The sequence below is a fragment of the Poromitra crassiceps genome (assembly GCF_964638095.1).
Source record: "Poromitra crassiceps genome assembly, chromosome: 4".
In the NCBI taxonomy this organism is placed as follows: domain Eukaryota; kingdom Metazoa; phylum Chordata; class Actinopteri; order Beryciformes; family Melamphaidae; genus Poromitra; species Poromitra crassiceps.
Window position 1 is genome coordinate 21,587,218 of NC_139626.1, and position 16,088 is coordinate 21,603,305.

At 44.3% G+C, this 16,088-nt stretch overlaps 2 protein-coding genes across 2 annotated transcripts in view; both read right to left on the reverse strand.

Moving 5' to 3' along the window:
- The window catches only part of rnf157 (ring finger protein 157), a 24,039-nt gene extending 8,173 nt beyond the window's left edge, over positions 1-15,866 (reverse strand). Inside the window, exons 1-16 of the mRNA XM_083634947.1 lie at positions 15,143-15,866; positions 12,025-12,139; positions 8,973-9,061; positions 8,519-8,671; positions 7,763-7,880; positions 7,407-7,473; positions 7,199-7,242; positions 6,721-6,768; positions 5,843-5,914; positions 5,539-5,698; positions 4,718-4,830; positions 4,368-4,597; positions 2,641-2,749; positions 2,065-2,173; positions 319-524; positions 9-74 (exon numbers count right to left, since the gene is read on the reverse strand). Of these exons, the coding sequence (XP_083491073.1) occupies positions 9-74; positions 319-524; positions 2,065-2,173; positions 2,641-2,749; positions 4,368-4,597; positions 4,718-4,830; positions 5,539-5,698; positions 5,843-5,914; positions 6,721-6,768; positions 7,199-7,242; positions 7,407-7,473; positions 7,763-7,880; positions 8,519-8,671; positions 8,973-9,061; positions 12,025-12,139; positions 15,143-15,234 (1,791 nt within the window). The 5' untranslated portion in view covers positions 15,235-15,866. The remainder of the gene's footprint in view (positions 1-8; positions 75-318; positions 525-2,064; positions 2,174-2,640; positions 2,750-4,367; positions 4,598-4,717; positions 4,831-5,538; positions 5,699-5,842; positions 5,915-6,720; positions 6,769-7,198; positions 7,243-7,406; positions 7,474-7,762; positions 7,881-8,518; positions 8,672-8,972; positions 9,062-12,024; positions 12,140-15,142) is intronic.
- The window catches only part of grin2cb (glutamate receptor, ionotropic, N-methyl D-aspartate 2Cb), a gene marked incomplete at both ends in the record, with an annotated part of 353,829 nt that overhangs the window by 248,361 nt on the left and 89,380 nt on the right, over positions 1-16,088 (reverse strand). The gene's annotated exons all lie outside the window — the stretch shown is intronic.

A 16,088-nucleotide genomic window follows, 5' to 3' on the forward strand; every position in this document is an offset into this window, starting at 1 on the left:
ACATTCACCTCTGAGTCCTGTTCCTCCGACACGGCCACTGAGTAGTTTCGTTCCTTTGGGTCCTTGGGGATTTCCTGAAGGAACACAAGAAAGGGAGAGAGATACACAGGGAGACAGTCCGATGAGGAGCCGGCAAATTTAGATTCAATTTCAGGGAATAGAAAAAAGGGAGCTTCTTGATGCTTATAAAGAATTTAATTAATAAAGAAGTAATGTACAGGTATACTTAAATAGTTAATACACAATACATCTTCAGGACGATTCAATTTCAGGACAATGCAATCATCCACCTCCTCCGATTTGTCCATCATTCCTTACCCCGTCCTGCTGCGAGGGTCCTGGGCTCTCCATGGGGGCGTCCTGGTTGTCCTCGCCCTCGGCGTCACCCCCCTCCGGCTCCCTGTCGGCCCCGGCCAGGTAGGACCCTGACATGGAGGACATGGTGTCAGTGCTGATGTGGGAGTGCTGCGAGTGGGACGAGGCCATGGACATCACTGACTGCGCCAGGCTGATGCTCACTGGGTCTGGCAGACACACGGAGACACACATCAAGTTTCACTTCAAATCCACTGAGGACCCGGATTTCCTCTTCAGTTACAAAAATGGAAAAGTTGTGTTCCGAGATCAGATATCCACAAATTATTATTAGTATTATTTATTCATTTATTTATTTATTTTGGGGAGGGGGGGTTGCGCACTGTCACAAAAATGATCATAAGCATGAAATGAAAACAGATACTTGTTGGAGATATTTTCCCCTTGGCCTTTCTCTGGTCCCACTATCTTCCATTTGCGCTGGAAGAACGGCGCCCTCTTCCCGTTTTGTGTGGTAAAGCAATGCAGCAGATTTACCACAAAAACTGCCCTGACTGGATCCGACACAATGTAACATGCAGTGTAGTAGAGATGCGCGGATGAGCTTTTATGCCACCCTAATCCGCGTGTATGCATGAACCGTGCGCCCGCCATAAATACACGCAAAATATTTCGTACTTTTCGCCATGCACCCGACATTTCACAACACTATAAATGAGCGATTTGGGTAGATGAACTTACTGTTTCTGCTGCCATCGGTGGGATCACTGCAGTCGACTCCAAATAAACTTCCATCCATGCTGTATTATAATCCAGTCCAGTACTTGCCCATGTAGCATACGAGGTTAACGATATAGCTTTAAATTTAGATCAAGACTGGATCGACCTGTATGGGAAAATAATACGAGCACGTCTTCTCTTCCAACGTGTCTTCAGTGGAGAATCCTGTTTGACGTTCGTCATTCTGGTTACATCATTGACCATATAAGGAGTAAGAGCAGGCATATCCCCATCGAACATGGATACCCAGGGCTATTTGTTTGCTTTGGGTCCTTCGGGGGTAGCCTACTTGCTTTCTAACTATATAGGCGGCTAACATGTGCCTGACGAAAAATAAAGCTTAAAATAAGTTCATAGACTACTAGATAATGTAATTAAGATTAATTTTCCTCATTAATGATACACCATTTCACCCCCCCCGCAACCCATCCGCTATTAATCAGAATGTTTATTTTTATGATCCGCCCCACCTGCGGGGCGGGATATCCGCGGTCAGCGTGGTTATAACTGCAGTGTGTAGAGTTTAAGATGCTACATGTAGCACCTTAGGTCCTTGGTTGATAAAATGACACTTGTGCTAAATTTCAGAGATAATGAATGATGAGAAAATTTACCTCCCAAAATGGATATATAACATTTGGAATGAATGAAGTCCAATTCTAAAACAGCTATTTTACATTTAATTAAATTCTAATTATCCGAATAATGAAGACATTTTGAAGAAGGCTACAAACAGAATGTGCACTGCACTTTGAATGTCTGAAGTGACGGACCTGAACTGACTCCAACCAGAAACCAGTTGACTTGTTAATCAATGCTGTTGCTGGAAATGTGGGAGTTGTTTGTCAATGCAGTGCGTGTGTGTGTGCGTGCATGTGCGTGTGTGTGTGCGTGTGTGTGTGTGTGTGTGTGTGTGTGTGTGTGTGTGCGTGTGCGTGTGCGTGTGTGTGTGTGTGTGTGTGTGTGTACCTTCGGGGGAGGTGATGGTGGAGGAGAGTGGGGTTCCGGTGCAGGATGACTGGTCGATGGCTCCAGACGAGGAGAGGGTCAGGTTTTCACTCTCTGGAGTCACACCGCACTTTAAAACAAGAGCAGCAGCACTAAGACATGCACTCATAACGCCATATAATCATGCACACACACACACACACACACACACACACACACACACACACACACACACACACACACACACACACACACACACACACACACACACACACACACACAAACTTGTGCACAATTACACAAACATCTGCTATACAGATATTTGAGACTGAGATCATCACAGAAATGCCCACACATTCTCTCTTCCTCTCTCTCTCTCTCTCTCACACACACACACACACACACACCCGTACGCACATGCACACGCACGCACACACGCACACGCACACGCACACACACACACACACACACACACACACACACACACACACACACACACACACACACACACACACACACACACACACACACACACACACACACACACACACACACACACACACACACACACACACACACACACACACACACACAAACCTCCTGCTGGTCCACAGCTAGTTTGCGGCGGCAGGCCTGAACCTCAGATTCACTGCAAGACTTCTCATCCTCCTCTTCAGGGAGCACAGAGGAATTCTGAGAAAGTGACCTAGAATAAACAACATCATGCACTAGCTTAGGACAAAAACAACTGGGAGGGGGTTCATGTACGAATGAGTGGGAAAAACAAACGATCTAATGCAGTGGTTCTCCACACAGGGTCCGGGGACCACCACTACATTTCAGCAAGGAGAAAAATGACTAGAAAAATGAAATGTTTTGATCATAGTTTCAGTGTTATCTCTCTACCTATAATACAGATTTCTGGACAAAATCATATAATCTGCCAAAAAAATATTCTCAGATTTCCATGGCTCTAATGTGTAGTAATGACGGGCCCTTGATATGCAAAAGGGGCTGGCGGCACGGTGGCTCAGTGGTTAGCACTATTGCCTCACAGCAAGAAGGTTGTGTGTTCAAATCTCCAGCCTGGTCCTTCCTGTGTGGAGTTTGCGTGTTCTCCTCGTGTTTGTTGTTTTCCCCCATAGTCTAAAGACATGCTGTGTTTGTGTAGTATCCTAATGTAACCTAGTAAAATGTGTCGTATGCATGATGTATGTAACCGATGTTGTGTGTAGATATATGATGTAGTATGCATGACGTATGTAACCGATGTTGTGTGTAGATATATGATGTAGTATGCATGATGTATGTAACCGATGTTGTGTGTAGATATATGATGTAGTATGCATGACGTATGTAACCGATGTTGTGTGTAGATATATGATGTAGTATGCATGATGTATGTAACCGATGTTGTGTGTAGATATATGATGTAGTATGCATGATGTATGTAACCGATGTTGTGTGTAGATATATGATGTAGTATGCATGATGTATGTAACCAATGTTGTGTGTAGATATATGATGTAGTATGCATGACGTATGTAACCGATGTTGTGTGTAGATATATGATGTAGTATGCATGATGTATGTAACCGATGTTGTGTGTAGATATATGATGTAGTATGCATGATGTATGTAACCGATGTTGTGTGTAGATATATGATGTAGTATGCATGACGTATGTAACCAATGTTGTGTGTAGATATATGATGTAGTATGCATGATGTATGTAACCAATGTTGTGTGTAGATATATGATGTAGTATGCATGACGTATGTAACCAATGTTGTGTGTAGATATATGATGTAGTATGCATGATGTATGTAACCGATGTTGTGTGTAGATATATGATGTAGTATGCATGACGTATGTAACCAATGTTGTGTGTAGATATATGATGTAGCATATGACTGGGATGATGCTATGCAAAGCCCTTTGAGACATGCCTGTGTGATAAACATGACTGGACTGAACAGAATCACTCATCTAAGGAACATGCAGTTAGAGAATGTATAGCATGACTCTGTACATTATTACGTCTGTTGTAGTAATGTTCCTGCATTGATCGAAATACCAGCGGCTGTCACATATTTGGCTATAAATGCAGCAAGCTTGTGTCTAATAATACATGAAAATAATTACCAGTGTTTGATTCAACCTGCTTGGACTAGCAGGTAGGTGGGTTACTGAACTGATTTTCAAATACTTGGCAGACACTCCCCTACATACAGTAGCAAGCGCCACCTTCCTCGCAGATGAAAACAAAGGCTAACAGTGATTGGCGCTTCCTATTTGACCCAGCGTTTGATTTGCAGACTCACTTGGAGCCACTCTTCTTGAGTTTGAGTCCCTGGCTGGAGTTGGAGTGGTCCAGTGGGGAGATGGAGCGAGCCGGGGCGGGGTGGCTCTCGCTGCTGTAGGGGGGCAGCGCTCCCGTGACGTGGCTGGGACCCGAGTGCAGAGGGGGAGCGGACGGGGACGGGTTGAGGGGCCCGTTCAGCGCCTCCAGCAGAGACACCGCCTCGTAGCCCGGCGGGATGTGCTCCGACGCCTGGTGGAGAGAACGGGACGGTGAAAGAAAGACAAGAGTTTACTGGGACTGGAACGGAATGCCTGATTCTAGTAGAAAATATCAGGTTTTTTACTCTACAAGCTGTCAGTTCTCTCTTACCGAGTGTTCCTCTGAGTCGGAGGTCTGGGAGGTGATGACGGGGTTAAAGCTGGTGGGGGACAGAGGACTCAGCTTCTTCCTCATGGCTCGGATCTGCAGCAGAGCTCGGAATGCTGCGAAGGGGACAACCTCGTGAACATGTGAAAACCCTGATAACCGCACTGATGCTGACATTTATCTTTGGCACTTAGCTAACACTCTTGTCCATACTGACTGATCAGTAGAATATGCTTAATTTCCTTGATCACCATGACTAGTCCCGGGTATGCGTGCATGCATGAGACAACTCTGTGCAGACTTGCCAAAATGTTCATAAACCGCTTAAATTTGAGGAAATGTAATAATCAGCTTCCTCAGTCGCTGCCTATGCCAATGCTCAAGTGCCGTTTCAGATTGATTGGCCAACCCGTTGGGGAGATAAATGCAGACAGACTGAAGAACAAAGGTTTCCTCCTTTTATAGTAGGATTACCAGCAAACACTAATCAAGTTTCAAAATCACAGACAGCACATGCTACAAATAGTCATGTGTCCATAAAAATGACAATGTATGATGACATACATGCTGATGAAATAAGTTCCAGCATATCCATTTAGTAATAAAATAAAATAAAATAAAATAAAATAAAATAAAATAAAATAAAATAAAATAAAATAAAATAAAATAAAAGTTAGCTGAAATTCAGGATCTTACACCAGTAGCGGATATGTAACAACAACAACAACAACAACAACAACAACAACAGTACTATCAACAGTATACTGCAACAGCACTATGGATGCAATTTCGAAATTCTTCCACAGACATGGATGAGAACTCACGCAGTCTGCAGATGGGGCAGCAGTTGGCCTGGTAGCGCAGCGTGTCTGCGCAGGCGTTGCACAGACATAGATGTCTGCACGGCAGGATGAGTGTGTCTCGCACATCCGACAAACACACCACACACTCCGCACTGTTGTCGCTGATCTCATCATCCACAACCTGGAGGACAAACGTCGCTTAAACATTAGAAATAATTAATTGTATTTCTCTGTACTGCCATTTCAGTCACTTCTGATGCGCACAAGAGGCAGAGGCAGAAATGTCTCTTGTGTGGAGACGCTTGTGCCGTCTGTTTCTTTTTACCTTTGATTCTTGGCTGTTGTATTTGTTCTCAATACCATAGATCTCCTGCAGCAGATAACTCACTCCATCCACCTGGGAACATGGATATATTGGAGAATAAAGCCATCAGGCCCCATGGGCTGGATGTAATGTTCGGGGAAGAAACAAAGCCATGGTATGTCTCTGTCTCTCAATAAATGTAGGGCTGGGCGATAAATAAATAGCAATATGGCCTGCATTTATATAGCGCTTTTATCCAAAGCGCTTTACAATCAGTAGATAGTCTACATTCACCCATTCATACACCGATGGCGGCAGGCTGCCACGCAGGGTGCCTACACACCATCGGGAGCAAGGAGGGTTAGGTGTCTTGCCCAAGGACACAGCGACAGCAGCTGGGAGGGAGCGGGGATCGAACCGCCAACCCTTGCGTCATTGGCCGACCCGCTCTACCTCCTGAGCTAAAGCAATATATATTGGCGATAGACAATTCATCAATATAATAAGAAAATAGTTCAATATATATCGAGATGTCCCTTGATAATGTAGCGTGCTATAGTGACACTCAAACAACCTATCAAACAGAACAATTCTAAAGTTCCCAACCGAGTATATTTATTACACAGCGGCAACACTCAATTTGTGTTTTTTAATTGTTGTGTTACCATTCAAATGATTACCTGTGTGCCTTGATAAATAAGCTGGTTCAAAAATAAAGTGGTTAAATTGAACCTTTTTTCTCGTGGTCTTTATTAAAGATCGGTCATTAAAAATGATCAATAATTGTCTATATATCGACTGATATGAAATATTTTATATGGATACATTTTTGGGCTATATCGCCCAGCCCTAATGAAATGTAACACAAAATGAGGAAAGGAGAGAAAAGGTATATTCACCACTTGTTTCTGCTTCAGAGGCTTCACACAGTAGCTCCCGTCCATGTGCTGCCAAAGAGTGAGCACTTTGATGAGTTTCTCTGCAGGTTCATGCGAGGAACTTTTCTTTCCACATATCTTGGATTCATACACACATTGACTCTTACATACTGTATACAGTTTGATTTATAATCATTGTGACTAAAATATGATACTTCTGTAGGTCGCAGAGAAGTCTGCTCACGTAATGAGCCAACGCACTCATATTACTCATAAAACCGGGATTATATACTGTACATAACCTTAGGTTTTTTTTAGGTCAGGGTTGGATCTGATGTATCAAACCTTTGTACCATAAGAAGAAACCCTGCAACAGTATTTGCACCGTGATATCTTGATGTTGTCTATGAGTCCTCATATCTTCTCTATGTCACCAAGACATAAAGTTCCATTCCTGTAATTTGATCGTGCTTACCAATTAAAATGACTTCTTCCTTACCTTTTCAAACGTCGCCAGCAGCACATGAGAGTGGCCCATATGGTCTGTGGAGACAGATCAAAGACAACAGACGCATGTTTGCTTCATAGTGTGCCGTCAGACCACACGTCATATCACATCAGAACTTGAGAGCAGTCAAAACAAGCGGCGGCCTGCTCAAAACAGGAAGCAGACACACAGATCGGAGCGTGATAGTTCGGTAACTCACCTTCGCCCTCGTCTACCACAGCCTGCACCACCATGGGGAAGACCTCCTTGTCCATGTCAAACAGCAGCTGAGGGTGCGGGAGCGGACGAGAAGGACACAGCAGATATCAAACCTGGTTTCACACAACCTCCTACACACAAGCGTCTAAATATAGGCAGAGTCTTTTCACAGCAGCCTTTTGATGTGGTAAAGCAGGAAGTAAAGCAGGTGTAACCAATAACATTAATGAGGGCCCTGTGCACCGGAACACCTAAACGGAATGGAACCATCGTTAATGGCATTGAATACACATGCTTTACTTCCTGCTTTACCACCTCGAAAAGGGTTGCTGTGAAATGGGTGTATTCAGCCTTTACCTCGTCATCGGCCCATTCGCTGAGGTTGACAGAGTGTGAGGTCAGGCAGAACTGCTGGCAAACTCCTCTCTTAAAGTGCACCGTCTCCGACTGCAGAGAGCTGTCCTGGGGCAGATAACTGCAGGGGGGCACACACGGCAATTTTTAGTAAGGCAGTGGTTCCCAACCTTAGGGTCGCGACCCTAAGTGGGGTTGCCTGGAATTCAAATAGGGTCGCCTGAAATTTTTAAATATAATATTTTTATTGTTGTTCTGAGTTTAAAGTGATACTCTCTTAAGATTTCAGCTTTGTCCTCTTGGGTGACACCTATGGCAATGAGTGGTAATTGCAGGTGAGATCCAAACAGTGTTGCATTATGTGACATTACTAGTGTCACATAATGTCACTATATAATGCAAAGGCTTCTATCAATGGACCATAGCTTCAATCAACATTGTGAGTGACTCTTATTTATTTATTTATTTTAGATGAAAATCTAAAAATATAACTTTAAATCAGAATTCTGAGAATAAAGTCAGAATTCTGAGATTAAAGTCAAAAGTGACAATGTCACTGATGATATTATCGATGGGGTACCGGAATTTGAATGTCTCGGATCCCTAGATTTTTGTGAGGTCAAAGTAGGGTCACGAGCCAAAAGAGGCTGGGAACCCCTGTAGTAAGGTATTCAAACCAAATAAACACACATACTAATATGAATAAAAAGTATCTATAGAATGCCTATAAAGAATGCACATCTATACACAGCCACTTACATTGGCACTCCGTTGTGAAACTCCTCTATAGCCTGGTAGTAGATGGTGATGGCCACCTGCGTGTCGGCGTCGAAGGTGAATTCAACGTTATAGCAGGCTCTGTTCTTCCCTTCTTCCTCCTCTTCGCCAGGCAGCTTCAGCTCCTCGCTGCACCTATGGGTGGCAGGGATGAACAGAGGCAAACTCCATTTAGTCGTGTTTGGGCTTTGGACAGGAAGTCTCAATTCCGTTTTACAAACAGAACAGAACAGAAACAGAACCCCAATTACAGTGTCTACGGCTTCAATAATCATACAGCATTTCACTCTGTCCTTTTAGGAGTTGTCTGTTTTGACCCCGTATCTAAAAATAGCCCAGGGGACACGTGGTGGGACAACAGCCCAGCATTAAGGGTGTGTGTGCGTGTGTGTGTGTGTGTGTGTGTGTGTGTGTTCAGTGGGACAGAGGTGCGTACCGTACGAGTCGCAGCGTGTCCTTACGGATGTTTATAAGGCTTCGTAACGTCTTCACCGGTTCCTGAGGCGGAGGGGCCGCATACGGGAACTGTAAAGACCAAAAGACAACAAAAACAAAACACACACACACACACACACACACACACACAACACACACCAAATTACAGATGTGAAGTATACGTTATGCAACTAAAGAGTGGTAGCTTTCGACTTTCCCCAACCCTCAACATTCCTCATTGTCACCGCAGCGAGTTTGTGCGCTGAAGCCACGGCCGGTTCCCGGTTTACCCTGAACACAAAACTGTGTTCGCCGCCGATCGCACTCGTGCTGACGAGTGCTGAGCGGGAGTGAAAAAATCTGCCACTTCAGACACACAGGGACCACCGGAGGGGAACGCAGCCAAAGGGTCGAATCGGTGTGTGCGTTTGTCTAAACCTGCTCTGCGGACCGGATGGGTGGGGCTTTAGAAGCCGATCGTCAGGGATAAGGACGCTAACTATTTCTGCATTCCGTTGCGTTTTCTCATGCGGCAAAAACGCTCTGTGGTGCTGCTCCCTCAGCGTTCTGTTGTTGTGCGTTTGAAGGGAGAAGCTGCTGACCATGCGAAAGAAGAGCCGGGCTGGTTTGAGGGTCTGTGGAGGAGAAACATGCAGTGCAGGGGAGGATGTGGTCAGATACCTCCACACACTGCCTGGCCCTGCTGTGTGTGTGTGTGTGTGTGTGTGTGTGTGTGTGTGTGTGTGTGTGTGTGTGTGTGTGTGTGTGTGTGTGCGTGCGTGCGTGCGCGTGTGTGTGTGGCTCTGAATGGCACAGCATTCAGTATTGTTAAACATCTGGGCTCAGCAGGAGTCGGCCTGTAAACCAAACACACGCAGACACACACACACACACACACACACACACACACACACACACACACACACACGCAGGATAACAGATGCTGAAAAGCAGCATTCATTAGGAAACAGTGTAGGTCTTATACCTTGTGAAAAAAACCATCAGAGCAACATCAGGCGTTTTCACTCACTAGCAGTTTGCTCAATGCTGTGTATGTCCACAGTCAGACTCTGTCTGATATAGGGCTGCCTGCAACTAATGATTATTTTCAGTGTCAATTAATCTGACGGTTATTTTATCAATTCATCGATTTGTTGTTTGGTCTATACAAAGTCAGAAAAAATGTCGATCAGTGTTTCCCAAAGCCCAAGATGACCTGCTCAAATATCTTGTTTTGTCCACAACTCAAAGATGTTCAGTTTACCGTCACAGAGTGAATAAAGCAGAGAATATTCACATTTAAGAAGCTGGAATCAGAGAATTTTGATAACTGTTGGTTTTGACAGCTAATCGTGGCTCTAGTCTAATAGTATGAAGAGAAAGACGCTTTCCTTTTGAAGTAAAAATGTGTAGAGTAGTTTTGTAATCGCCTCCACGAAGCCATGAGCATCGGTTCAAAATGGCAGCATTGTGTGTGTGTGTGTGTGTGTGTGTGTGTGTGTGTGTGTGTGCCTGAAAGTGACTGTTATGGGAAAGGCAAAGCGTCGTCTAAATCTGCAACATTACCAGCCTCTGTGTTCTAATTACAGCACCAAGCTGCACAGACGGATAAAGCACACAAACTCAAAACACACACTTTCACACACGCGACCTGCCACACTCGTCACTGGCACAGACATTAACACCTCCCCCCCCCACACACACACACATATACAGACAGGTTCCCAAACAGACACAAAAGCAAATGTTCCTGGGAAGACCATTGAAAAAAAAATATTTTTCGTAAATCCGTGCACCTCAGGCAGGAGTTTCTGAAAAATCCCTATAAATAGCTAGGGATGCACCGATATGAAAATTTTGGCCGATGCCGATAACCGATATTAACATTGCTGTTATGGCCGATAACCGATATTTACCGATGTCGATATGATCTGTATAAAACCACATTTTTATGATCATCACATTTTGTACATACTGAAAAACACATGTTAACACTGAATTTGAAAAAGTTATGCATTTCTTTATTTGCAAAGCCTTTGGGAAAGCCCATAAATCATAGATTTACTGCATTATTTCATATCAATGTGAAGAATTTGGCTGATAATGATAACCGATATTAACATTGCAACATCTGACCGATACCGATATGACCGATATGTTAAAAAATCGGCCGATACTGGCCGATACCGATATGATTGCCGATATATCGTGCATCCCTATAAATAGCCCATCCATTATCATGGTGAGGGAGACAGGGAGAGCTACAACAACTCTAGTCGGGTTTCTGATTCTGCAGCAGCACCATCTGCTTAGAAACCACCAGAACTTATATAACGCTGAGAGCTTCAGACACGCGCGCACACACACACACACACACACACACACACACACACACACACACACACACGCACACACGCACACAATCACAAAACACACCACCCCCAGCTGAGTTCTGCACACACGGAAGAAGAATTATAAACACCCACATAATCGGGGCGAACAACTGCTTAATTTGATCCCCAGTCTAGACGGAGACAGCAGTGCGGCTGAGATGAACAGATGAACAGATGGAGGGACGGCGCCAAGTCTCCCCCATTTCAGGCTGAGAACACAAGCACCCTCCTCAGTCTGTGTGAAAGTGAGACAAGCGGAAGTCATGCGTATGCTCTCCTCTCTGGACTCCTGACCTTGACCTTCAGGTCCGGACGATGCGTCACTGTGGAGCTCACGGCGCCGCGCGACGATCCGGCCAGATCGACCGTAGCTTCATTTTGAATGAGTTTGACAGGAGGAGATGTTGGAATACATTTTCATTCAGTGACACTTTGAAATCCCGCTGCTGAAAATAGATTGCTTACTGCTTAATGGCAAACAGATTGCTACAGTATATCACCGGCCTTAAGGATATAAAGCAAGACATCACTATTTTAATACTGCTTTTTATAGCCTACATGTCTTTATTATATTTTTCCACATCTTTTCTTGGCATTTCATTTCCAATACTGCCTGATGTCCCACCAAAAGGTGTTAGCGTGCAGTGTGAGAATACCAACCGCTACTGGTCTGGTCCCCAGGAAGTTAAGATCGGTGTTTTCCCCAAACAGGTAACCCTCCGGATGGGTGGAGTCAAACTTCTCTCCCCCCATGATGAAATGGCTGGCAAAGTAACTCCCTGCGGACAAACAGGGTGACAATCAAACACGTTACACATTAGACTTGTGGGACTTCATATTGCATTAAATCACAACAATCAAAGCAATGTGTGTCTGTAGTAGACTTGTGTCACATCAATCCGGGGAACCCAGAGTCAGTCTGACGACCAATAAGACTAAGAAATATCGTCAGACTGATAAGACTCTGGGTGCCCAGATTGGTGTCACATAGTAGCTGTGAATCATTCTTTTGGAGGTGGGTTCACCATGTCAGGACCATCCAGATTGCGTCAGATCAGTTGTCAAGCACATTGATGTATACTAAATTGACTTTCACTGCAAGAGCTTTCAACCAAGCAATTTAGTCTCATTCAGTCTTCAAAATTGACGGTAAGACAAAGACAATTCCAGTTTGTTTCCAAAGCAGTTTCACTTGTTTCAGTCATTTTCTAGTCTGAACATCTTGAAATGAGACAGACTAAACCAGATCACACATTAAAGAACATTCTTGGAAAAAATAGTTCAGCTGCATTGGAAACAATTTCAATTATCTCACCCTTCTGCCAGATTCTTTCACTCGTTCTGAGAAAAGAACGTTTCACTCGTTCTGAGAATACGCTTTGAAGACTATGCAAACCCTACCCATCTGGCACCTAACTGGGATAAAACATTGACATGCTCCTTTAATATTTTAGCCATTTAGCTGATACTCTCACCCAGAATCAACAGACTAAGCTCAGCTTTACTGACCGACCTTTACAAGGGTCACAGCCTCGCTTTAGAGCAAGCAACGAACAGCGAGACCCTGAGAAGGATCGGTAAATACTTCCAGAGTCAAGTGAGGTTGTTAACTGGGCCAGGAATAAGAGCCTGTCCACCTGCTTGCCAGGACTCTGGCTTGCTGACAACAGGGGTAAATAGAGGTTCTGTCTTTTAATCACAGGGTGGGCTAATATCATAAGACCGTAATAGCGGATCTGGGGGCTTTAAACACACACTAGACAGCCAAGTCATATCTGCTGGCTCTGAGGGACATCTGGTCTGGCATCGCTGATCTGAATCTCTCTTATCGCTGCTGGAGCGGCCGCGTAGTTTGCATGCTCTAATATTACTAATGAGGACACTGAAGGGATTCGGGGGGCAAATGCCACTGACACAGCATATAGGAACACTTAGAAGGTGTGTAAAATCACAAATTGAATATAACCAAATTAAATTAGGAAGACATGAATTGCGAATGGCGAATTGTAAGACCCGGTGACCCACCCATAAGCCCATATATGTGATAGATAGATAGATAGATAGATAGATAGATAGATAGATAGATAGATAGATAGATAGATAGATAGATAGATAGATAGATAGATAGATAGATAGATAGACAGATAGTGTTAGTGACACATATAAGCAAAACAAACACACTCCCTCCCAAGCACACACTATGATTAACCTGATGACTGAGCTCCCTCTCCCTTCATCGCCTTATTATTATTTACAGTGCGACAGGTGAGTGTTGCCCAGGCTCTAGCTGTCACCAGATCCCACACACAGGAACCAGGCCTGACAGATCGCTTTCACGTTCACCAGCCGCCTCCACCTTCCACCTCTCTTCCACGTTGCCGCAATGACTATATTATTATATCACATAATTACACCGCCTGTGACTAATTGACCATATATAGCCCAATGTGACTGACAGGGAATGACTGTTTTTAGTGCTTACTAACTGAGGGATTTAATCAAAATGGGGCATGGTGGGCAGAGGGTGATATTGGCAAAATTAACATCCCAATAAGTCTAAGAAATTATTTTCATATGACTATATAACAATATCTGCTAACGTGAAAAATCATGGCAAATGATTAAATTGGTGTTCAAAGCATTGGACTGCATATATAATGTATATATGGCAAAACTGTATTTTGCAAATATTCATTACAGATCTAATTTTGTGAGACATTTTGATCAGTATTATCTTTCTCTCATTAAGTTAGAAAGCAGAATTGTGTATCACCATAACACAATATCAGTATTTCTCCACAATGATTTGAATGATACAGTAGAGTAGCCTATAATATTATTGCCAGTCCCAGGCAGCAAACTGAACACAATGTGTATAAAAAATGACACATAGAGGAACAATAACCTGACAAGAATAATCACACACACTTTTAGGTCCCAAGGACAGTGTGTGAGTCAGGTGACGAGGGGGTCCTGTTAGACTGGATGTCTGTGTATCTGTGTCCTGTGGCTAGAGGTAGTCATGATGCCATCAACAGAAGTTCAACAACAGGAGGAGGACCCATCCCAGTTCTGTCATTGCTAGTGAGAAAATGATGGGTTTGGTTTTCAAGTCATGGTATTCAGTATCCAAGGTAAGAGTGAACCATCTATTGTCTCTGGGGATAACAGAATAATGAACATATGGCGGAAATGGATACTTACAAATCAACTCTGTTAGGTATAGACATTATACTCCATTATAAGTCCAACAGCAATGATGCAATACCAGGTGCAAGCAATACCACAGATGGAGTCAAGGCACCAGCCCACACACACACACACACACACACACACACACACACACACACACACACACACACACACACACACACACACACACACACACACACACACACACACACACACACACACACACACACACACACACACTTCTATCTATCTATCCATCTATCTAGACATATAGGCTACATCGACATATTTAATATAGCTCAATGATCTATATCTATATCTATATATATATATATATAAAATATATCAAATATCAAATATATACATATGGGATATTGGGGGCGCTATGCTGGTGCACATCTCTCTCCACAGGTAGCTGAAACGTCCTGTCATCACCCAGTGTCTCTAGGCTACTTTTCATACCCCCCCCCCCCCCCCCCTCCCCCGTTTAAAGCACAAAACCCATCTGCGGTAGAGTAGCCTAGTCTTGCTGAATGTGTCCCTCCTCATTCGAACCTGTTGTGTGGCGACCATTGACTGTGGCGACTTACCAGATTTCGGTGGATAACGGTACACCGAATTGGAAGGAATGTCCACTTCTTCCACGCCTATGTTTTGTCTGCTCGTTAAAGCTCCCATTTCCAGTCAAATAAAAGCACAAGTTCATTACACTTCACATTGGCTTCGTGTGCGCCATCTCCTTATTCCCTATTCATGTAATCCAGTCCCGTCGGGTCCTGTCGAGGCCCTGCTGGGTGAATGTGACCGTCCCGGGGATTAGTCGTGTTTCTCTGGCTGCTGATCCCTCCCTGTTCCACCGTGCAGCAGCTTGTTTTGAGGCAGAAACGGCAGCAGCCCCGACTCCCTTTAACGGCGAGGACGCAATCGCATCTCCGGGGCGCGCAGTGGCGAAGACCCCGAAATCTCCGTCCGCGGCTCGGGGCTATGTGGCACAAAACAGCGGTGAGCTCGACATGCTTCGCTGCTGGCCGTGGGATGTTGATATCTTTTATCCCTGCTGGTGCTTTTCGCTGGAGCCTGTCAGAGACCAGGTCTGTTGCTCCCCATGACGTCAGGCACAAATCCGGACCGTGGTTTTGCGCAGTCCTCTCTCCAACAGCTCTCCGACCCGCTTTATAACGTGACCTTCCTACACCAAATGTGTGAACAGGCTGACTGCAGTGCAGTGTAGACTCGCTGAGTGAATACACACTGAAGCGAAATTAAAAGAATTCCCTCGACATATTAGAGGAAAGCGCATGCACGTCCACGCCAGTATTTAGCCGAATATATAGGCACAGATCCTCACGATGAAATTATGGGCTCACTGCCGCTATTTTTGGCAACAAGTAGGATAATATAAATAAAGTCAATTGATCGAATTACGCTCCATAAACAACTGACATTCCGTTGTCAACTAGTGTAAGAAATAACGGTGGTGGGATCGTGTAACAGCTTTATAACAAGACTAAATGGAACAATGGCAGAATTCC